Here is a 25,354-nt window from a genome sequence, read left to right on the forward strand (position 1 = left end):
GATGAGGGTATTTTGTTTAGACACAAATCAACTTTTATTTCTGTCTGCATATTTTAAATTTAAGAAAAGTACCTCACTTTGACCTATAAGCTACATTGACTGCATGCAGTGTCACCTCATCCTCATGGTATACTCACTCATTCTGTGACAGGAAGGAAATGGACACCAACTAACAAGACAGACATTTTCCAGCCCTCTCCCTCTCAGTAGGTTAAACAGAATATAAGTGATAAATGCAGCTCCGATCAAATATTTAAGATTTGATCCTGAAGAATGTCTTCCATCCAAAGTGCTTTTGGATATCAGCTGTGCTAGCTGATATGTAGCAAAATGAAGCCTGACCTGGAGAAGTTAGAAACAATAAAAGCCGCGAAAGCTAGTTTTGAGGAGGAAGGATGTCATCTGTTGAAGGGTGTCTGGAGTGTAAATACCTGCATGTGGCCTTTTCACTGCATAAGAGAGTCAGGAGGATTCTGACTCTGTTTTTCCCTTTCTATCCTGCATCAAGTGATTAAGTTTGATTCTTTCAAGCAATCCCGTTTTTCTGTTTGATTCTCAACTCAAAGTGTTAATTTGTTGAATGTTTTTTTTTTTTTAGTAAGATATGTTGTCTTCTAAAGCTTTAATTCTGCTCATTTAAAAACCTACCTGGACCATAGTAGAGTCGGTTTATTGTAAATACCGTTTTACCTAAAAATGTCATATTTCTATGTAAAGAATTTTACACTAAAATGTATTTTTGGAAGATTTTTGTATTAGTTTTTTTTTCCTTTTACCTGCTCTTTTTCAAAATAAATTTAACAAACTATATTAATTCATTTTGAGTTTAAAATTGAATCTGTCATTTTATCACCATAATGGCTGTGTCAAACATAGCAATTACTAACAAAAAAATTGCTATTCTTTTCTGAACAGTTGTTTTTTCTAATTAAACTAAACTAATATCTCATCCTCAATAATTTAACTTGACAGCGTAGAAAAACTGAAATGTAATTTACGACCAAAATCACATTTCACATTTTAACTATATTAAACTCGTTTTCAATTCTTGTTAGGCCAAAATATGCAGAATTCAGTATGTCTGATCACATCAACAGTCAACTGATCGAAAATGAGAGAAAAAAATCAGAATGCCTTATTTTATAGTTTATCCCAAATCATCAAATGACCTGAGGCCGAATCATTATATTCCTGGTGTGTGTGCCTCCCTGCTACACTTCAGGTTCATGCTTTGCTGGTCCAACCTAATCAGACTGCTGCTATAAAAAGACAAGGTTTTCATCTAAACACCTACAAGTTTGGGAACTGCCTAAAATGACTTAATTTACAAATTAAGTACTGCTCAAAATTAAAAATGTATTTGTGGGATTTAAAAACAATCTGATTATGCTGTTGTCATCTTTTTGTTTCTACAGTCATGTTATTGAACAAAAAGGATTATTTTCTGTGTACAGCTTGGTCTCAGTTAACTAAGTGAGCAGAAGAGAGTGATCTCAGGTTTGTCTTCCAGAGCTTGTTCCTCTGTTGTGTGTTACGGAGACAGCTGTCAGCAGGGTTCCTTTTTTTTTTGTGCCAGAATACGGGCCTGAGGGAGCGAATGAGTGAATGAGGCAGCGAGCAGCTCAGTGAAACTCACTCCAGGGAGAAGGCTGGGGTTCCTGTACTCAATTTTCCCTTCACTTGGGATAAACAGGCAATTACCCATCCTTCTTTTTTTTTTTTTTTTTTCCAATGCCATGGCTGTCTGCTGAACTTGAGCATACAGTATTAGTGTGCGTCCCTGTAGGATCTGCACTGTGGCGTGTGGACTAGGCAAGGGAGTGGAAACGAGGGAGGCAGACGTTAAATGACTGAGCTCTGACAGAAAAAAAACAGGAAAACACAGGCAAAAGGAAGGATGAGAATTAAATTACAATTTTAAATTACAATCTTCCCAGTAGGAGAATAAGCACACATGGAAAATGAAGAGATGAATTGATTTTAACTTAATTGACTGAGTGCAATTAAATTGTTCATAGCACACCATGTCTTTCCTTTCTTTCTTTTCTTCTTCTGTCAGTGTCACAGTCCTGTCAGCACCTTTGACGCCTGGCAGTGTAACGATGTGACATGTGAGTTATTAGACAGAAGAAGCTGGGATGGCGGGACGCCTCCAGGTAACAGGGAAGCGGCACATTTTTAATGATTGTTCCTGTCATCCTTTCCTCCCTAGTCAGCCCTCCGCCTCTGCAACGTTTCCATCAGCCTCAGCCCTCACTGTCCTGCCCTCTCATCTCTACAAAAAAGACAACTAAAAACTGCATGTGTTTCGAGTTTGTGTATTTAAAAAGCATTTAATAAAATAGGTTGTGTCTTTACAGCATAATGACTAAAGGTTGAACTAAGAGAAATGAAACTTGGATGGAAGGTGATGTGAATACTGTACAGCACACCGCATAACACTGCATATGTTCCCGCTGCGGGTAGCACCAGTTGAGGAAAATATCTTCTTTTGAAGTAGCACATGGCGGATACACTGATAAACAAGTCTAACTGATTAACAATGTCAGATTTTTTCTTTGTCTTTTCACAATGTTATTGTTTACTGGACAAAACGTCTCAATGAAGATATATCACCCTCTAATAAATACCCTTTCCCTTGGCTAGTTTGTCCAATAATTTGAAATATTTGTACCGTGAGTCAGCGATTGGCACTTTCAAAAAAGAAAAATGGCAATATTTTAATTAAGTGTGTCTAAAAGGGGGCACCCAGCAATGCTAACATCCAGCAAATTTTCACAGCAAAACTTTTAAGACTCAAGTGTCTGAGATTGATCAAAACGGGCGATATGACCCTATCGCTTAGTCACACTAAAAGAGCTTGATTTTAAACACTCGTATTTTGGTCACAGTTGAAGGATTTTTTTGTTCCTTTTTTTTTTATAGTTACATAAGTTGAAGCACAGTTTTCCGCAATGTTGACTACATTTTGTAACAACAGTTAGACTGACTTGATTATTATCAAAATCTTTCGAAGCTAATTTCTTAGGACATTTAAAGCTTCGTACACACCGGACGTGGGTTTTTGAACGTGCTTATGGTGTTCATAGCCCCCAAGTTCAGCGACTCGGGGGCTAGGTATCCCTCCACCAGTAGGACAATTCGCGTGGGTCAAAGAAAACATGCATTTCTTCACATGGGTGTGCACTGAAGCACTGAAGTTTATACTTAAGTGTAAGTAATTAGTTTTTGTTTTTGCATGGGTTTTTAAAGTCATAAATCCGATCTTATGTATTTTTGAGCGGTGGCATCTACACACTAACATAGATAACCGACGACTATAGATGATGTCATCGGGCAGTCGAATTTGAAGACACTATTTTCTTCCACATCCCTCTCCTTGGATGTATACATTTAGAGATAGGGAGAAGGCATATGGGTAAGAAAGCCATTTGCATGTGGCCTTGGTACCAAATAACTTCGACTGGGCATAAACCACATTTAATATTTTCTCCTTCACAATTGAATTTCAAATGATGGCATTTCCGTCTTTTAAAAAGGACCCTACCCATACGTCACTTCCAAACCTGGGTCCCGGATTGTTCACTTCAACTGGTTTATTTTCAATTTCCGCACGTTTTGTACATAGAGCCCACAAACAGACTTAGAAATGTGTGTAGCGCATGTAAGCATTGCATAAATGCATGTTTACATAGACCTGTGAGTGGAAGCCGTCACTCGAACTTGCGTTTCCGAGCCCGGTGTGAACGTAGATTAAGAGTCATGGGGCAAGATCTCTTCTGTTAAGTACTTTATGTCTCGAAGCTGTGTTTAAAATTACGCATGTGCAAAAAAAAAAAGAAGAAAAAAAAAACTGGCACAAATATCTTAAAGGCAGTGTCACCTCCCTTGGCACTGTAGCCACCAATGACCTTGAGAAACACCTACATTTTCAATAGCAAAAGTCATCTTTATAATAATATTACACATCCCCTTTTATAGATGCAAAGTGCAAAAAACTGAATTGGTATACTTAAGCTCATAAACATAACAGACAAAAAAAAATTATAGAAATACAGAGAATGATATCAGTGTTGGAGCCTAAAAAAGCATGCCGGCAAACTCTGAATATTTAACAAGCACTTAAAACAAGTCACATGATATTTGTTTTTTCCCCCATAGGACTCAATTTTAAACTCTTTGTCAACGCGAACATAAATGAGTCAAGCTTTTTAAGATGCTACCTCTTTCTTGCCTACAGCTGAAGTATTGTACTTGGCTGTAACATAAAAACCATAAGGAGAGAAAAAAGAAGCAAACAACCATCAACACAACTCTCACAACAAAAGCCTCTTGGGACATTATTTACATATGAAGCTGTCATGCTTTTGTAAGGGGTTTGTTTAAAAGGTATAATTACACAAATACAACGAGAAGATTTTCTTTTTTTCAATACTATAGTTTCTGCAGGCAAACTCACAAATGAGAGTTTGAGTGGGTTCTTTGGAGATGGATGTACACAGAAAGGTAGAAAAGAACAGGTAAAGGGAGCCTATGACGTAAAACTTTTTTTTAATACAAAGCATACTCCATGCCTATGAATTTTATCCTTTTCTTCCAGATGAGGAAAAGTCAATGTTTGCAATGATAAACTGCATTTAGAGTTAAATAACTTTATAAATGGAGATAAAAATGTCTTGACTTACAAAGTAGTAAGAGCAAGGAAGAATACAGGCATGTTGCTTGGATTTGATGGTCCTGTGCCGAAACTAATAGCTAATTAGAGGAGAAATAAAGATGAAGGATGAGGGGATGAGTGGGCAGACTGACAGGAGGGTTGAGTTGCAAGTCATTTTTCAGTCTACTATTGTAGAGAAGGGCATGTTTTTATGGAGGTTGGGGTTTTGAGAGTGTCTGTTCCGGCTGCGCACAGAGCTGAACACCATGTTGCAACCTGGGATTTTGCACTTGTGCATCTCTCGCAGGTGCACAGTCTTGTAGTGCACTCGCAGGGTCCCTTTGTTGCTGTACATTTTGTGGCAGATGTTACAGAGGATCCCACCACTGCTGCCATTACTGGCCCCCATGGATGATAAGAGGAATGGTGAGGAAGGACCCAAACCCTCACCTCGTCCTTCTCTTACTTCTCCAGTTTCATCCTGATGTCCCCCTTCGCCCCGGTCCTCGGCCCGCTGGGAGTAGTCCTCTCCGTCGCTGTTGCCCTCCTCTTCCTGTTCTTCAATTTCTTCCTCAAGGTCATCTAATAAGATGCCTTCATCGCTGCCCTCTTCTGACTCATGTGAGGAGTGGACGCTGCTGCTAGATTGAACACTGGATGTGGTGCTCAGGTCCAACACCATGTAATCATCTGGCTGGCCCTGCAAGAAGCCATTGGCGTGGCGGCTTTTAAGTTCTTGGTGTAGAGAATGGTGAGGGTATTCGTTGCTCATAACGGAATGGCCATTGTGGGGCAGACCAGGGAACCGTAGGCTGGCGGCTCCGATGCCCAGTCTGGTCAAGGGGTCCAAGCCTGTATGGTGCCCACCATAGATCTTGGCCAGCAGCTCAGCTTGCAGGTCCTTAGGCAGTGGCGTGAGTCGGGGGTCCAAGACAATGTCATCCAGTTCTTTGGTCAGCAGTTTTCGGTGCAGGTTGATGTTGGAGCTGTGCCTAATATGAGAGGACAGTCAGTATATGATACATAGCTACGTCTTAGATACCAACAACCATTTAAAAATATAAAATTATATTTTTTCATTTATATCAGATCATTTTTTAATAATGTTGGTATTCCAGATACAAAAACACTTCAAGAAAGAGACATCCATCCTGTAGCTTTCCTCTGAGAAAGTGCAATAACATAGCAACGAGACAGAGCATCCTGCTAGTGTTTACGTCTGTCAGCATGTCTGCTCTGCACAGCACTCAAATCCAATAGACTCTGACTCAATTAAATACTCCACCATATTGAATGGGAGTTTATCAATTGATTCGAGCAGTGGTAATGTGATAATCGAGGGGAACTGGATAGCATATTAGCTCTAGGCCCTGACAGCGTTCTTGCATTTATTCTCTATTGGAGGTGGCTTAATCGAGCACCTCAATGAACATGTCTTTATGTAGCACTGGATTCAATTGAGATGGACATTTTTTTTCCAAACACAAGGAAAGCTGTATCACTCGAGGTGTCACAGCCCAAAACAAAGTCAGCAACCAAAGCCATGCTTAAGCCAGAAAACATTTAGTTAGCACACGCAGCCATGCTAAAGGTGCAAGGTGAAATGAACTTAAATTGTAGATCATTACCTTTTTTAGTTCATTTATTAATTATGATTTTAAAAAAATGGAGGGGGGGGGGTGTACACTACACATGACACAATAGAACAGCACAAAAAAAATACCTAAAACAAAACGTAAGATGCCAATGACCATTGTCAAGTTCGACATATGCAAGGCCTACTTCTATCCCATTGGTTCATCAAATCAAGTGACAACAATGTGCAAACTTTAAGAGCCTTTAGTATGAAGGGTTTCCATGCAGGGAGGGCACATGTGTGTAAAGCAAACCAAATGACCAAAAAAAAAAAAAAAAGGCATCCGTATTAGGACGGGCAAAAAAATGGAGTCACAATGGATTGTAGAGCTTACCAGCAGTGGCAGGGTTGATGCAGTCAAAAAGGGTCCCTTTCCTTTAATTATTTACTTCCCTATCCGACATTGTCCTGCAAGAGGTAGAAATACATTCATTTGAGGGACCCTTTTCTGTGAACCAAGCAACCAGGAGCCCGTCCACTTGAGCATCGTCAGCATTGTGGGAAGGGAGCGTAACAAAAACGATTAATCATGAATGCATGTGTGCTTGCACTCATTAATGTTTATTTATGTTTACTTGATTGTCTGATAAAGCAGGATTTTAAAAAGACATAATCGTTTCTAATATTTCACCATTAACTTGTGAACAAAGGGTGTCACTGATTTACTGTCAGTGGTGCAGCATTTTTGGGTGAGTGCACATTGCCATGTTTCTAAAAATCCTTTCTTGCGTTTCTACGGAAACATATTTGATTTGGGGGCACACATTTACTCTGTCAAGGTCTGGATGCTGTCGATGATGCTCAGGTAGGCAGGTCCATAGTAACATGTCTCCAACTGTAAAACAACACCTTCTCACTGCTAATAAGCTCTAAAATAACAATGTCTTCCTACTAAAGTCAAATATGCTAAACAACATGCTGTAAGTAGTCAAAAGTATTTTAAAAAAATGTTACTCCAAATTTGTAACACATAAAAAAAAGAAAATAATCCCAACTATTATTGCAAAATAAAATAATGAATGATAAAATTGGCTACATGTTACATTATTTAGATGTTATTTTATATGAAGTGGGGAAAAAGCTCATTTATGGTCATTATAATTAAGACTGTTATTCAGTCTCTGTGTTGGCGGTACTTCCTTTCCCCGCACAATCAAAATAAGTTAACTGTATCCAAACACAGAGGACATAATGCCCTCGTCCTTTCATTTATCAGATTTAGACGTTCTGCCCCGTTTTTCACTCCCTTCCATCCCTCTACCTCTATCACTCCTCTTCAGTATGCTATTCAGCGTGTTCTGTCTTTTCAGCCCCCCCCAACACACCTCCCTCTCAACAGTACCTCCCTGTTGGCCAGTAATGTGGCTGGCAAACTAATTTGACAGCCTCATCTTCGTCCAAAAGATGGGGGAGGCCTCCAGAGAGGCCATTTTTGACTGTGCAGAGGAGGCAGAGTGAGAGTGTGCCTGTCCCAACTGGCGTTAATCATCTTTAGGCTCATCTGATGGCCCTTGCCCTTGCTTTTGTGTCGGTGTGAATGTGTATGTATATATATCCACACCTGTGTATGTCATCTAAATGACTCATAATGTGTAAATGAGACGGAGGGGCTGGCTGAATCAGACTGACACCAGAGGTTCTTTGTCTTTCCTGTCATTTCGGGTGGGTTATGAGGTTTTGGGTGTGTGTGGGAGGACAGGAACTTTAGTAACATTTATCATTCTTTTACCATTATATCTATTTTGCATTGTTTCTGCCTTTTAGGAAGGCACATTTTTAAATTATTAAGGATTTTTAAAAAGCTGTGATTCAAAATTATTTGCAAGCCTTTACCATTTTTTTTCCTTTTGAAGCATTTTAATTGGAGTCAGGTTTGATTATATAAATATTCATTTATTTATTTGTATTCCATGCAATGAGAAACACTCCACTAAACCATAAAAATGGAGGGAAAACGTATTTTTTATCTGTGTTTTTCATTCAGCACTTATGTTAAATAAATGTTTTCCACCGTGTTCTCTATAAGAGCTGCATGTCCTTTGTTTACACGGAAACAAACAGAGCTGACTGGATAGCAGAGGAGTCAGCTCCACATGGCGTGAGGGGATCAAGAGAAAAGGAGGAAGACGGAGAAAGGAAGGACAGGGGAGGAAAGAGACTCTAACATAATTAACCTTCATTCTCTCCCTTTTCAGTGGCCCATGCAGGGACCACGGACTTTGCGCGCCTGCACCCAGGGAATTTGAGCATAGCAAGGCCACCTGCTTACAGTGGCAGCAAAGAAATAACACACTGGGGTGAAGGTTAAAAGAAAAGTTGGACAGGATAATAAACATATGATAAACAAGGAAAGTTTTGTCACAATAAAGAAGAGCTATTATAACGAAGACTAATAATAGTGATAAATAGTGGAGAACACCACTCTGGTACTTTATCATGCAGCCTCTACATCGCTCGTGTTCACTTCCCAAAATAAATATGCAATTATTTACCACTGTGCAGAAGTCAGCCAAGAGGCTTAGGGAAACCACTTCACTGTACACAGTAAAACACACACATGCTTAAACTGCTCTCCGTTTTCTACTGAAAATACTCACATTACACGCCTGCTTCAGGGCAAAGAAAATTATCTGCTTTTGTAGAAGTGTATGCGGTCTGCGTAAAATTTTCGGATGTGGAAGGAATTTAGGGGTATTCATACAAAATATGTTCCCGCTGAGATATCAGCAACTGGTTGTTTTCTTCCTTAGATCACCTCCCCCTCCAAAAAAAAAGAAAGGAAAGCCTTTCATGCAGCCCTTTTGCCTTTTTTTTCTTTCTTGCTGGACATATCAGATAAGAACAGGACATTCCTGATTCTTGATGACATATAGCAGCAGGCAATTAATCAAAATGTAATTGTAAAACATACACTCACATCATAGTTGGCAAATAAATCTATTCTGGAGGAAGACTAGATCAAGTTTACAAGCAATAATTGTTCATTTTTCATTTTGTGCAAGTGTCCGTGCCGTTTCCCATTAAATGCACCGATGAAAACAAAGCAAAAAAATTTGTTGTAATTTATTTTTTCATTAATGATACTCAAACTCTTATTATGTCATTAGAGGATTATACAGACACAGATTTGATGGGAGCACATCTTGTGTACTGAGTCATCTGAAAGCCACAGGATTCCATGATTCCACTGTCTGTTGTTTTGCTCCCTGTTTGAGCCTGCAGGGCAGTAATATATGCCCACACACCGCAGTGAAATGTAGGTGAAAAGTAGGTATTATAGTATTATAGTATAATATATATATATTATACTATAATACTAATATATAATAATATATATATTATAGTATTTATTAATGTACATTTGCAAAACTGACTGAAAAGCGCATTCGGAAATTTTGTATTAACTGCCTGTTTTTTAATTTTTTTAATTACTGCTAACTAGAATATAATTTTTTACCAGGAAGCTATAAAAATCTGTTTAAAAAAAAAAGTTTGCATATTTAAAAACAAGAATGAGTGTGCACGTGTTGCGTATCAGACTATAGCCTTACCTGAAGCATTTAAGCCTAGGTGGGACCTAACACACTCAGTGGTGACATTAAGTTGCGGAGAGGCAACACATGCTATAACACTTCTTCAATTTTGCTGTTGTCTGCAAAGCTGGGTTAGGTGAGCAGCAGGGTTTCACATTTACGGACGCAAACCTTCCTGCTTCGCACCTCATGATACCCTCTCATATCCACCATAATAGAGTCTGAGAATCACCAGCTCCATTTACGTGCAGCTAATGAAAAAACAGTGCCAGGAACAGAAGCCACAAAAATAGCAAATGTAATAAAAGGCTTGGTGAAGAAAATGATGAGCAAGTTTGGGTGCAGGAAGGTAGTCGAAGTAAACAGGTAGTGTGCAAAAAAATGAATGAATCACTTGTTATTTGCTATTAAAAATATAGTTTTTTGAAATCACTATCAAACACAAACAAAATGTTTCTTTTTTCCCCCCTCCATATCTTTAGGATCCTTTACTACCTCTGGGCATCTGTAGGATGCTTTACCTCCAACATAAGTTGTGTCATTTACCCCTGTCAGTGCTGTTCTAGCCAGTGATATGTGCTAACAAACCCAGGTGAATGTGGTTAGCCTCACCTCCTAATGCGCTAATAAATGCAGCGGTTTAACAAACTGCTTTTGATGTTAATATATGCGCCTTCACCTTCCTGTGACAAGGTGAGGTAGTGAGATCAGGTAAACAAGACACTGCAGCTGGAGGGTTGACGTACACAGCCGCCTGTGTCTTTGGCTACATGTGTAAGTGTTCCAGCTCATGCCACTCAACTCTTTTCAACTTGAAATTAGAGCAGATGTCCCTGAATCTATTTTAAGTTTTGCATAAACTAACAGATGTTCAGTCAAAGCCTATTAAGAGAACTTTAAAAAGAAATAGAGGTAAAAAAGTTCTTTAGAATATGTACAATTCCTTTAAAACTATCAGGAGACAAGCAGCCATCTTTGCATAATCAGACCACTGATTATTACACACATTTTACAGGTAATGAGACAGAATTGCGACATTGAACGTAGCACTGACCTGTCACGGCTCCGTCGGGAGGGAAAAGCAGCATTGCAGCCAGCCACAGTGCACATGTGCATCTCTTTAAGGTGCACGTTCTTGTAGTGCAGTTTCATACTGTAGGAGCTCTTGAAGCTCTTCTTGCACACATAGCAGATCTTGGGATCAGGACTTGAACACGGATCCCCTTCCGGTGATTGGGAAGAAGGGAACTTGGGTGGACTGGCACCGTATCCTATCGAGGAGATATGGTGCCAGCTCTCATGCAGAGCTGCCATGCTTGCAGCAGCAGCTGCTGCTGCTGCCATGCCTCCATTATAGAGGCCGTATTGGCTCATGCAGAACATGTCGTAAGATGGATCGTTGAGTTCTTCTTTAATCTTGATGGGAGGATGGTGAGGGGGGGGCGAGGAATGGCCGTTTCCTTCTACTTCTTTTCTCATGTGGGTTTCATGACCACTTTCACTGTCCAGGACTTTGTCCTGGCCTCTTAGACCCCTGTTGTGCTTTTGCTCTTCCTCTGCATCCATTAGCTCATCTCTGTAGAACATCTTTGAATCAGAGGTTTCTGACTCGTTTTCAAAGTCTCTCTCATTGTCTTGATCCTCTGATGTGAAGCTGTCCATACATCGTAGCTCAGAAGCACCACCCCTGCTGTCACTGCCAGTCCCTTCCCTGCATTCATCTTCACTCTGCCTCATCATTCCTCTGAGAGCTAGGCCTGGGCTCATCTCATCCTGAGAGGGAGAATGCTGTCCACTACCACCGCTTTGGTGTCCGTTGCCACTGTTGTTTTTGCTGTTACAGTTTCCATTGATTTTGATGTTGTTGTGCAAAAGAGATGTTTGGTGATTGAGGTTATGATGTATACTATTATCGTCATCTTCATCTTTGTCCTCATATTCATCTGCAACATCAATCACTTCCTTTTCAATCTTAACTGGCATACTGGATTTACGAGGTTTCTTTTTGGGTGTGGGGTCACTGTTTATACTGAGGTCTTGACTGGCACTGGAGGTGGCTAGCCGGTGTGACAAGGGACCTGCTTCTGACATGTGCATACTATTGTGTGATGCAACCGATGCAGCAGCAAGTATCTGCTGTTGCTGGTCCATCAGGGCGGTGCTATTGGTAGAGGTGGGCATGATGGGACTGGTTGGCAGTGACACTGGGGAACTGACGAGGTCTGCTGGGGACACTAGAGTTCGATAAAATGGGGGCACTGGTTGAACTGGCTGGACCGACTTCAGGGATGGGAATACCAGTTGACTTGGAAGAGGAGACTGAAGCAAGGGGTCTACTGGAGGAGTAGTGAAACCCAATGGTGGTCTTCCTGGGCTGGTGAGTGTAAAGCCACCATTCTTGCTGCTTGAGATGACAGGTGTACCAGTGGTGGAGTTGGCACGAATAAGGTCCTTGTCACGGTTATTCCGCAACATGGGCATGTGCAACCGGGGATTAGGATTGGCACTATGTCGGTTACGGCTGCGCAAAGAGCTAAAGACCATATTGCATCCTTCAATGGTGCAACGGTGTTTAATTTTCAAGTGTACAGCATTATAGTGTATCTTCAATGTGCCTTTGTCGTAAAAGGTTTTTCCACAGGAGTTGCAGCACACGCGACCCTTTCGTGAGGTTGTTCCCATGCGTCGCATACGGTGATGCATCTTGGTGGAGAAAGTTGAGTGTGAGATAGTTTTGGAAGGTTCATCTTTTATAAACTGATGATGAACCTGGTGGTCACTCAGGTTGTTTAGTTGTTGAGGTTGACTTTGGGATTGCTGTTGGCTCTGCTGTTGTTGCTGAAGTTGTGTTTGCTGTTGTTGCTGCTGAGCTTGCTGAGTAGAAGGGGAAGGGGAAATTGGCGATCCACAGTTGCTGGGTTCTTTCTTGGGTTCTGTGTTATTGTTCATGGCTCCTAAAACTCCTCGACTAGGGCTCTGACCAGTGCGGAACGGTGATAGAGATACCTCTGACTCACTGGTCTCCACTTGTTCTCCTTGATTTGGTAGGCTGGGCTCCCGCAGCCGCATGGAAGACTGCTCCAAAGAGAGCCCGTTTGGAGGCAAACCAAGCATGGGGGCAGAGACTGGGTTGATATACTGGAATGGCAGAAGGAATGCTAAACTGTTAGGGATATTTTCAAAGTGGTGAATGCTTGAAGGGCTACTATTTTCTATATGTATGGAGGAGAGCCCTGGACTGCGTGTCCTGTTATTACTTTCAATGAATGTCCTGATTCCAGAGTCTGTCTTGGACGAGGGTACAGTAACAGCCTGACCTTCTTTCTCCTGAATGGCCATCAGTTCTACGATGGACTTGGTCTCACCAAAGCGCAGGAACTGCTGCAGGGTGATAATCTCCTCTTCTCTGGACATGATAGTCCAACGATCCAGTACCTTGCCTGCTGCATCCTACATGTCCAAAAACGACAGAAAAAAATACAAATATTAAAAGACTCTGAATTGCCTCAGTTTTTCATAATCATGGAATAGGTTCATTACTAAAATTCAGATGTTGCAAAACATTTTCTCCGCTTCCTGTTCTCATTCGTTTTATTATTATTTTTTACATTATTATTTTTGATTTGTATACTACACACTTGCAATAAAATCTTAAGGCTGAGTCATATAGCCACTACATACTCTTTTGGGCATGTTCCATGTATGACATTTCAGTCTTTTATGATACATTCATAAGTGTTTCTTGCTTTAGTCATTCGCCTATGTGCGCAGATGTCCATCGAGGGTTACGGCCAACGGGTCTTCACCCGAATTCGGTTTTGAATTTCTGCTGTTCAGAATTTTTGGCCTATTGAGTATTACGCAGTATACGTGTATTTTGCGTAGTTTATATGCAAATATTATATAATCTATATGTAATCCTAAATAAATCTGATGCAATTGTCCGTGCCTTTTGTGAGATTATGAAACAAATTTGTGTCTTCCAACGACCGTTCCACTTATGTCTAACAGAGTTTTCATGTACCACTGATGTAGAACCTTTACATCGGATATACGGCGCACATATTACGTACAAAATATGTAATTGACGCACAAATCACTAATGGATTGCATATAAACAGTGCAATAAGCACGCACAGTCTTTTTCCATATTGATTTACGTGTTCCTTGCATGGTTTATTTGTACTTCTGTGGTTGTAATGTGATTCATTCGTGAAACATCTGTGAAAATTTCACATAATTTTTTTTTTTTTTTTTTTCTCTTTTCTTTATTTTGCACATTTCTTTTGCACATCTCTTTACCTGCACTGTTTTGTAAATAGCTCTTTAAATTATACCACATTTTCCTTGTTCTCTTTTTTTATTTTTATTTATATTATTCTTACTCTTTTTTTCCTGTCAGTTGTTATGGTAACGAACAAATTTCCCACGTGTGGGATCAATAAAGTATTTCTGATTCTGATTCTGATAATGACTACAAGCTTTTAGACTTTTTCCGTGTATATTCCTGTATGACCTATCTGCAATCGTGCAATTTGTGCAAAATGTACATAGTGGCTGTGTGACATAGCCTTTATGCAGTTGTTAAAAATTTAGTGATTTACAAACATTCATATAAAACACTGAAATGGGCCTTGAACAACTTCCCCCAAATTTTTCTTTTTCCTTGAAAAAATAGTTTAAAACTCCACCAAAAACATTTTTTATGCAAAAAGTCCTACATTTACTTGTAAGACCAAAAACTTTGTTAGAAAAGGGGTATTTTTAATTATTAACACAAGACAATGCTCAACCATGATTGGATGGCATCTCTACTTCTCTGTAGGAATCTAACCAAATGGAGAAAATATATATATACATGTGATAATGTTAAAGGAACTAATGATATAAGGCGTTTGTCTGGAAAAAAAAGGGAAATTTACAAGTGAAACATGAAGATGCAGTGTAAACACTATGGCCCAAACACAGGCTCCTGGGAGACCAGTAACAAGTGGAATCAAGGGAGTAATAGAAGCGATGACAATTAGTCATACTGAAATGATAACATTTCTTATGTGCTCCCAGCTGCTGGCGCCTATAAAATATAAATGGCAATACTGGTGAGTAGAAAGCTGTAAAAACCAACATCACAAAGCACAAAGGGCCCTGTGAGGAGAAAACAGAAGATAAATGTTTAAAAAGAGACAGCAAAAAAAGAGATCGTATGGGAGAAACATAGAGGAAGAAACAGAGAAAATAAAAGTGTGAGTGGTTTCATATCATGCCCTCAGATATGCTGGAGAAACAGATTCTTCTGAGACGAAACATCAATAGTCACTGGGGTATTTTGTTGTTAAATATACATTAAAAAACATTTTTGTACTTTCATTCTGTGTGCACTCTGGAGTTTTAGCCTGGAGGTATGACTTTAAATTCTAGCCTGAGTACTATTATTCACACTGCATGGCCATCTGGGCATTAGTACTTCCATTTGATTAAACTAAAAAAAAAAAATGAAAGCAAATTAAAAAATGAATCTTTAAATAGTTCTACTACCAGAAGATTTCTTAAGAAATTGTGTTTCTAAGAAGTAAGGCAGTCTGACATTATTCACACACAACTAAATTGTGCTACACAGTTAAACACAATAAGGTATCCAACTCAGCTTTGAACATCTTTAAATGCAGTTTTTAGTCTTTTAAACAGTGTCTCTGATTTGAGATCTGTAAAAAATAACGGATGTTTAATTTAACTATAGCCCAATTTGCATTTTTTTTTCAATGTCCCTGCCATCAGTTCCACTTTCAAGTTTAAAGACCACGCCATTTGTGAATGACCTGCTCTGCAACAATGATGTAAATGTTAAGTCTAAAAATACATGCTATATGTATTTGATTTTGAATATATATGAAAAAGCAGTATATGTAAACAAATCATTACAATGATATCAAGATTAAATTATTCAAAAACGTCTTTATAACAATATTTTCTTTTGGTTCAAACATTTTTTGCATTATATTTTTCACTCCTTAAATGATAAGAAAATAATAAAAAACACTTTTTTTTGGCAATCTGCATGTCTAAGAACTAATTCTTAGAGGAAAATTTATTTTTATAGTCAAGATCAGGGATGGACAAACTTTTTAACTCGTGGGCCGCAATAGGTTCTAAAATTTATCACAAAGGGCCAGACTAGGATCAGATGCGATAACTGACCTCTTAACAGAAAGAAATAACATTAAATCTGAACAAACACATGCTTTAATTTTAATTGAAAATCAAAAATATATATATATATTTGGAATTTTTATTTACAAACCCTCTGTGTTTATCATTTTACGGTCAGTTGCTTCCATGGGTTGATGTCTCTCCGGAAAAAACTTTTACTTTTAAAAAATTAAAGTAATGCTGCATTCATGTGGTGTTGGAATGATTGAAAAAATGACTGTCCAACTCAAAAAGCACACAGGAATGTTGACACCAAATCCTCCAACACTACATGAATGCAAAAAAAAAAAATGTCTGCACCAAAACAAAGGTCAATTTAATTGTAGTGCACCAACTATGAGGAGACATCAGAATTACAGAGAAAATAAATTATTAATAGGGATTATATAATTTATTCCAGTTTGGCCAGATTTAATACTTTAACGGGTCACTATGGTCGTAGTTTACCCACCCCTGGTCAAGATGCACTTAAACAGGGTCATTCAAAAGGGGTTTATTCAGACATACCTTTGGTTTGTCTGAAGATTAATAACCCCTCTTGTTAAAGTAAAATATGTCCAACACAAGAGGCCCTCAGCTCTCATCTGTCTGCCCAGCTGTTGGACAGGACAAGTTAAAAAAAATAAAAAAATAAAAAATAAAAAATAAACAGGGTCATTCCTGGAGAAAGGATTTTATAAAAACACAAACATGGAAGCCAAGCTACCATAAATGAATAAAATATACTAGCTTTATTTTTTGGCATGGGTGACGCTAATTTGTCATTTTTCCCTTTAAAAGTATTAATTCACATGTAAAATAATGATACGGTCAAATACAAAAGGCATAAAATATGCCAAAATACATATCTAATGAATGTTGACACACACCTCAAGGCAAACACATGCCACTATAATCTTTACTGCTATAAGTTTCACAACTCCACTCCCCTGCATTAGCCTAGTGATGCTGCTGCTAAAGAAACAAATATGCCATTGGAAGCACTTTTACAAGTAGGCACTCATCTTCCAATTAGCTTAATGTGGCCCTCTCCCCCCTATATTTTCCAGGCGTGCTCCACCTCTTCTTGTACACTCCCTCCAGTAAAATCTCATTAATCCACCCCTCCCCATTTCCCATAGTGCTATGACATATTAGTCCGTCATTATGCATCCCTGAGTCCTTTAAACAATGCAGCTAAACCTCTGTTTGCCGGGTTAATGACTATTAGCCAATAATTACAGGAGAGAGGCGATGGGGTACCCTACTTTATCTGGTCGACAGCTTCTGCTGTTAGTTTATTTTATCCGCCTGCCTTCACGTCTTCCAGAACTAATCTGGAAACCTTTGTATTTATTTATCGCTTTGCTGCTGCGCTGTTTTCAGAATACACAGCTGTCTTTAATATTGTCGAGCTGGAGGGCTGTGCAGTGGGTGAAGAGTGAGATAAACCGCCAACAACGACGATGAGCAAATGATGGGCTTGTCATGCGCTGGGCAACAACTGTCAGTAAAAACAAATCAGGCGGTTATGCAATTAGCAGGTTATTTGATTGGTCATATTAGGAGGCAGGTCGTTTTGATTATCATAGCTTACATGATGAGTTCTTAGCAATTTAACATGTATGAGCTTTTTATGAATTCTAACTCATATTTGAATGAATCTTGAAGTAAGGCAAATAGAAATGATTGTTTTCATTATTTATATTATTGATGTGTGTCCGGAAAAAACAACTAAAATTCCTAGATGATGCCCTGTCGGATCCATACAAACACAAGAGTAACCACACTGATCACAAGACAGTTCACATGCCACAGGGAAAATCAGTTCTCACAATGGCAAAGTGAACCATGGGAACCACATTGATTCACCAATCACCTTGCAGTGCATGTGATCTCCTCTGAGCCTCCAGGGAATCCCCATTGATCTCCAGTCCCGCTCTCAGATATAGTTTCTTTAAAAAACACACACACGCTCTTTTCCTGTGTTTGCCACTTCAAGGGAGGTTAAGCAGAAGTTCCTTGTGATCTGAGAAGGTCTTGAACCTTGACACCTTCTTTTTCCATATTCTGCCTCCCTCTCCAACTCCATATTGGGAAGTATGAATAATGCAGAGAAGCTAGTGGCGAGGAGACGCCGTGGGGAATGGGTTCATGAGAAACCCACTGCCCGGAGCCATCACATAAGAGGGCAAGAGCTCCCAAGACACAGCCTGCTCGTCCAGTGGCTTCCCAGTGGCAGGTCAGAGATCACATGTGAACAAGGAATTCCTCTTCTTCCTTTGTGATGAACCAAAGAAAAAAGGCGAACTGCAAAAGGGTTGCAGGTGGGGGGACATTTGTAAGACCCAAAAAGGTCAACATTTACATCCTGTGATATAGTAAATGTCTTCTTTATTGGCCTCTCATCAAATGTATCAGTTATAGACATAAACCTAAAATATTTCAAAGAACAGGACCATGAAGCTGTGACTTTGTAATGTCCAGTAAATTGCAAGTAATAAAACAATTGTTTAAAAGTTGGTTTGTATTTAAAAAAGCCTGAAAGATATCTACATCAATACACAAACAAACAAATTTGTGTATGTTAATTTTGTTCATTAAAGTAAAGTAATCATGGATTAGAACATTATGTTTTATATTTTCAGCTTTTATTTAAAAAGGTTTTTGCTATATAATCATTTATTTCTCATATATGGCTAAAAATGTTCAAAAAATAAAGATGTAAGACTTCCAAAATAGCTCTTCTTAGCTACTAAAACATTGTAAAATTAATAAATTAAATTCCATGACGTCTTTTACCATATAGTTGTAATATTTCTATAAATATTAAGATTTTAATTATAACTGATGTGAAACAAGATAAAACAAAACTAAAAGTGAAAACCCAGTTTTATGCACTTTTCCTCTGTGTGTGTGAGAGAGTGTGTGTGTGTGTGGGGGGGAGTGTTAAATGTGATGGTGGGAAGAAAATAGCACCACCTCCTATTGGAAAATGCACTTGATGCTTTCCAGTTTGATTTCTTCTTTATCATTTTATGAAGAATGATGCACAGGGCATTGCCTTGGTTAATAATATGCTCATCGCACCTAGAGAAGAGTGTTTGCTGATCTCCAGCATAAGTAAATGTGAAAAGGCCAAAGGGGTTATTCTGCCATACCAGACACATTGATCAACTAACAGGCCACAAGACACCCTGCTTTCACCTCTCAGCCTAATTCAACTCACAGCTTTTGTTAAAAATTCATGCCTGTGTGATCGTTGTTGCCACAGGCTCACTAATCGACAGAGGTGAGACTTATGGCCACCTAAAGCGCAGTTCAAGATTGTTAGGAAGGTGGATGTATGAGATGAAGGGGTTTTAGAGAAATTCTGCCTCCACTGCCTTTTTTTACTATAAGGTAACTAAATTTTTTTTACTTATCCTCCTTTTCACTTCCACCACCTTTATTAAAGTTCAAAAACTACCCTCGACATTTTACAGAATAGCTTTTACCCAGCTGTGCTGAGGAACAGTAATAGTAGTTGGTGTGTAAAACTCAGCGATCTAACACAGAACTAGAATGAATGACTCTGTGATGAGAGGTGGAGTGATAGAAGCGGTGAGGGAACGTCTGAAGTTTCACATTAATTGAGGATGATTCGTATGATCCGCTGGGCCTGTACGTAGCGGCCAGGGTCTGTCGCAGGCCTGGGAGACAGATGTGGGGGCCTCTGTGCTCCCTCCAGGGCCAAAACGAAGCAGTGAAGCAGCTAAGAATTGCTCTGTCTTTTCTGTGTGTGTGTGTGTGCGTGTGTTTTGTTATAAATGCTTCTTTGTCCGACTTATTTCACATCTCCTTTGTCTTGTTACTGCTCTGGCAGGGGGTCATTACAGAGTAGGTGCATTAACATATGCGCACATTTGCTCTTTGCCTCCGTAATTGTGTGGCTGCACTGTGTCCTAATCCATTACTTGTTTCTATCCTCTATAAAATGTACATTATAACCAATAATGACTAGCAAAATTTTGTCTTTACCATATTAATAAGGTAAGTGGAAAAAGGATATTGGAAAATTTTGGCTTAAACGCGTTCTCTTGTACTGTTTATTAAAGACCCATTCTGATGAAAATCATGTTTTTTGTGTTTTTAACTTTTTTTTGTGTCATTTTACCCATGATAGAGGACATATATGAAGAAAATTAAGCTCTGAATTTTCATTTAAATTGTAGTGAAAGAGGAGCAGACGAAATAAATGCAGTTAGAAAAAGCTTGTAAGTGTGATGTAAAGGCTATTTCGGCAAGCCACAAGCTGCCTGCTCTGCTCCATTCTGATGCATTCACTTCCAGACGACTAGATCGATGTATGTCCAATATATTTCTCGCCATTTTTGTTACACCAGTAATGTTAAGGCCCGTACACACCGGGACGAATATTCGCCAGGCGTTATTCGCCAGCGTTTTTCGCCACGTTTTTTGTGTTCACACCCAGGCGATTTTCGCTGACGATGAGTGGAGTGAACATGCAATTTCATTCCCTGACATTAGATGGCGCTTAATGTAAAACAGAAATACTCCTGTACACAAGGTGGCGCTGCGCAACTTTACGCTTCTTAAAGTCGCTTTTCACTCAGAAGAAGAGAGCAAGTATTTACACGCTTGTCAGAATCAAACAAAGAAAACATGAATATTTCAAGCACCAGTAGCTCCAACTGGTGCTTGGTTCGGGGATGTTTTAGAATGTCCGTCATTATTGCTTCGCGGCTGTGTAGACGCTACTTGGCGTCTATCTTCTTCGCTGGTATGTGTGCTCAGCAAGGCAGTTTTGTGTTTGAGCGCCCCCAAGTTGTGTTTTACTGTAACTTCAGAAGCTCCAGACACGTGAGCAAAAGCGCCATTCTCATTGGTCGAGTAGATTTCGACGCGACGCGTCGAAAAAAAAAAACGAACCCGAGGCGTTTTTTTTTTTTTGACGCTTTGTCGCGTGGCGTTTTTTCGCGTTGGTGTGCACACTCTCATTGGTGCCCTTTGTTTAGTCACGAGGCGTTAAACGTCGGCGAAAATCGCCGGCGAAATTCGTCCCGGTGTGAACAGGCCTTTACTCCACACAAACTCTCCCGGCCACAACTCAGAGGGGAATTTCTAATGAACTCCTGCCGATCTGCAGAAACTATTTCAGAAAATGACAATTTTTTTATTTTTGTGTAAAACGGCTTGATCAAAATAAAAATAAAAACACTGTAATTATTTTACAGAAGATGATCGGAGTGGAACTTTAAATGTTAAGTAAACAGATTAAAACCACAAAATGTCCTACATTTAAAAAATAAATTCCTTTTTTATTATATTTCTGCTCAGTATCTCTACACATTGAAAATATTCTACTCTTTCAAAGAGCAGCATAAAAGGAAACATTTAAACACACAAAGGATTGTGGATTATAGGTGAGCCAGCCAATTCTTTCTGTTCTGGTCTGGAAGGAAACAGATATACGTGTGTGTAACATGTAGACACACTACATTAGAGCAGCTTTTCAGTCTTCTCCTGTGCTTTTGCTGTGCAGCACGCAGGAGGAAAGAGAATAAGCTAATGGACTCTTTATTTAATGTGATCAGAGCCATTATTGACATGCTGCCAGGAAGATGCAAGACCATTAACTCAAGTCTCTCTCTTTCTCTTTGTCTCTCCACCTTTCTGGTACCTTCCCTCCAGCCCACTCCTTTGCCCGACAATATTTCACTGCCTGACTGAATCTCATACGGAGGGAAAACCCACTGGGGGCTCAGGCACCCCAAAGGAATGTAAGTCTGTCATATTAACTCCAAATCTATGAAACAAGCTCTGCTGACAACAGTGGCAGGTGTTCCTCAGTACTTAACACAAATAAATGACATTTGAATCTACTTATGTTTTCACAATATGCCACAGAGTAAATCAATTAAATTTGATGCAAAAGTTTACATTTTTAATGGTACATCCTGAGTTTGAAGTTCAACTTTTTAGCTTTGGACTGATGAAACGTGCTGTTCACTCTACTGGATTTTATTTTCATTTGGTGTGTTAGTTTAAATCTGCCTCTAAAAGGCCTTCATTTGATCTTTAAGGGGAAATATCCCCTGCTCAAATTTGATGGCCTTCATAAAGGATTTTGCTAAGTGTAATATGTCATCGCAGGTTAAACTATGACTCAAAACAGAGAGCTGGGAATTGTTAAATGGCAAAAGTAATTCCTATTTTTGAGAACTAATGCAGCGTGAAAACCCTTTACTGTCAATTCCAATTTCTAAAGGAAAAGTCACAGCTTCAGAACAGCCAGCAGAAGGTGATAAAAACACAATTTGAACAGTGAAGAAAACCTAATCAGCACACGGAATAAAAGGACTAGATTATGCATAAGCATTTAGGTTAAAGGATATATACATGTTTTATCTAGCTAAAATACTACATTAATTTAATAAAATCACGATGAAACACTTTTTAAAAAAGGGCTTAGATTGCAGCAGTGTACTCTTATAACCCCTTCTTTTGAAATTAAGGGCTGTAAATTGGCTTCCTCATCTTCAATTGTACCAGCATGGCTGCAGTGTAACTTACACTGTAAACCAGCACAAATCCATCCTTGTGGTCCAGAAGATCACAACCGAAAAACATTCTTCTGCATACACGTGCGTGAGTCTGTGTGTGATCTCAGGTCTCTGAGGATATGGTTCCAGGTTCCTGAGTCTGTCTATTGTCATAAATTCAATGAGTTGATGGTGATTAGTGGTGATTAGTTTCAGGAAAAATAAACACTATATCCATCTGGTGCTGCCTCTTTGTATCGTATACACCAAGAGAAGCTTTAGACCATCAAAATACAAAACACACAATGATAACAGACCACCAAAAAAAGGAAAAAAAAGATGAAGTATACATTCCATACTACTGCTCTGGGTCTGTACACACAGTTGTGAACAGGCATAGACAGCATCATCTTACAGATTAATATAATATTTTTTTCTTTGGATTATATTGATAGAGAAAGACCCATCCCAATGAAAATCATGTTTTTGGTGTTTTTAGCTCTTGCAGCATTTTTTTCATCATGGAGAACATATATAAACAAAATTAAGCTTAAAATTGTGTTTGAGTATTTCCTTATTTAAATTGTTGGAGCAGACGAAAAAAAGGCCTCGGGTTGAAAGCTTGTAGCTGAATTTTCAAACAAATGTGCAAACAAATCCGGCCACAACTCAAAAGCGAATTTCTGATACACATCTGCCGCTCTGCAGAAACTATGTCCTAGAAAACCACACAGATTGTTTGATTTTGGCTAAAAATGACATAATCATTAAAAAACCACTGAGAACACTTTTGAAATAGACCGAAACAGGATGAGAGTGGGTATTCAAAGGAACAAGGAAACAGGTTAGTGGGGTCATTTTAGGACTATGGACGCCTTACAGAATCAGCATTTATTTGTTCCATTCACAGCACATCTGGTCTTTCACACGTTTAATCTATGTCACGCAACTTCTGACTGTGTAGATGTTTATCTAACAAATCATGTTTGTCCTTCAAAGATTATTAATGCTGATTGACTAGTAACCAATTTAAGGTTGCCTGTTTAAAAACATTTTGATAAAAAATTTAGTAGTTTATGAAAAAATATTAAATATCAGATATTAAATATCAGACTGAAAGTTGTCTCTGTGAATGTAGGGGGGTCACACACAGCTTCAATCTTCACTTTCATGCTGCATACTGGGTGTGTACTGTGCAAACGGTAACTCCCTTTTACTTGTCATAAAGCTTCCTTTACTAAAGGTCAACTATTTGGCCCAGCAGCAAATCCCTGGCACCTTTGATGACCGTGTCAGCATGTTGGCTGACCACACAATGTCTGAGCAAGGCCCAGGTGACATATAGGAAATGAAACAAACTGCGGCTCTGTTTGTTCAGACGGGGGGTACGAGGCCACCTGGTGGCTTGCATCCAGGACCGCCATAGAAAAACTTAACAGCGTTTGGGACTTGCTGACGTTGAGACGTGTTTTTGTTTGCACAAATGCTCAGCAGTGTTTCAATCGAAAGGGAAATGTGATTATGCATTAGAAAAATTAAGTAATTGTTGTAATTTGAGTGCATGGCTAATGTTTGTCTTGTGTTTATTCTAATGCCTCATCTCCTGATTCAGATCTGAGTGTAATGTAATCTGTCAGTGTTTGGGTCTGCCCTGGTCTTGTAGTGCTATGCAGTGCACTACTATTGATCCCTTTAGTATTGCTGTCTGCAGGATTCCTGTCAGTAAACCCAATGAGCTGGAGTACCTTCCATTCCCCTTGTCTGTCCTATGTGCCGCTGCAAACTAAACACCTATCACCGAAACTCAATACCGGCAGACTGGACCCAAGCTGTCAGCTAGCAGCAGCCGTCCCGTGTGGCCCCCTGTAAGCTAATTTAGCATCATTGTAGTGTCTCACCTCATAGACATGTGCAAGCCTAATGTGTCATGCTAATATGTCTTTCCATAAGAATTACAAGGCTGTAAGAGGAACCCAGATGCAATAAGTATGGATTAACTAATGTTCAAGTTCTGTCTGCATCTAGTTAGGAGGGAAAGGGAGAGGGAACGATAGTAATAGGCTGTTGCTGAATGTGTCTGGCTGTAGCCCAGAGGTGAGATATGGGCATGGAGGCTTCTGAGATTTCTAAGGAGCTCGGGGAAATAAACTTTGCTCTCTGCTGTTGGAGAAAGGAGGAAAAGGTGGTGGAGGTGTAACATTGAGAAAATGATTAGCGTTGAATGAGAACGATGGAAAGTATGCGATAGGGTGGCAATTCTTTTCTTCTTACTATCTATCAACCTGGAGGGCTGGAAGTGTTTGAGTTAGAGGTCCTGGGGCCCATACCTGGCATGCTTGCCTTTAAGTGTTGGCCTATTAATTTGTGCTGTGGGTGTATGTCCTCCTCACATGTAGGCCACACAATAGTAAAGGAGTAGGATAATTGAAGAGTTTTTGAAAGAAGAAAAAAATTAGTGGCTTGGTTAATAGAAACATGGTCAAACGTGGACGTAATTAGGAACCATGTTGCCACTAACTCTATATATTGATTAGAGATTATTTGTGCTCACCATATATTCCTTTTATACAAAGTGCCTTGGTGTTTTAATAATTAATTAATCTTTATAACTCATGTTTAATGACTTTAAATGCTACTTCATACCCATTCTACCTGTTTGGTTGGTCCCCCTATTTTTTGCTGTTAAATTGACACTTTAAAAAAGTGTGTTTAATGTAACCCCTTAATAGGTTGTTTGGTTTCCTTCTAATACATAATCCTATATAACCTTTCGTATCACATTTCTGAGACCCCTATC

The 25,354-nt window shown here is 39.2% G+C and overlaps 1 protein-coding gene across 6 annotated transcripts in view; it reads right to left on the reverse strand.

Annotated features, from left to right (window-relative positions):
- Positions 1 to 2,302: 2,302 nt before the first annotated feature.
- bnc2 (basonuclin zinc finger protein 2) overlaps positions 2,303 to 25,354 on the reverse strand; it is a 176,941-nt gene continuing 153,889 nt past the window's right edge. For 5 of the 6 annotated variants that reach the window (XM_078943542.1, XM_078943543.1, XM_020703675.3 and 2 more), the window contains 2 exons: positions 10,881 to 13,276; positions 2,303 to 5,649 (listed from right to left, as the gene is read on the reverse strand). In XM_078943542.1, the coding sequence (XP_078799668.1) occupies positions 4,836 to 5,649; positions 10,881 to 13,276 (3,210 nt within the window). In that variant the 3' untranslated portion in view covers positions 2,303 to 4,835. Of the gene's footprint in view, positions 5,650 to 6,627; positions 6,702 to 10,880; positions 13,277 to 25,354 lie in introns of all 6 variants that reach the window. The other variant, XM_020703682.3, reaches the window with a different exon arrangement.

The sequence above is a fragment of the Oryzias latipes genome, assembly GCF_053564925.1.
Source record: "Oryzias latipes strain Hd-rR chromosome 1 unlocalized genomic scaffold, Olatipes_Hd-rR_3.1 chr1_Y".
Taxonomy (NCBI): domain Eukaryota; kingdom Metazoa; phylum Chordata; class Actinopteri; order Beloniformes; family Adrianichthyidae; genus Oryzias; species Oryzias latipes.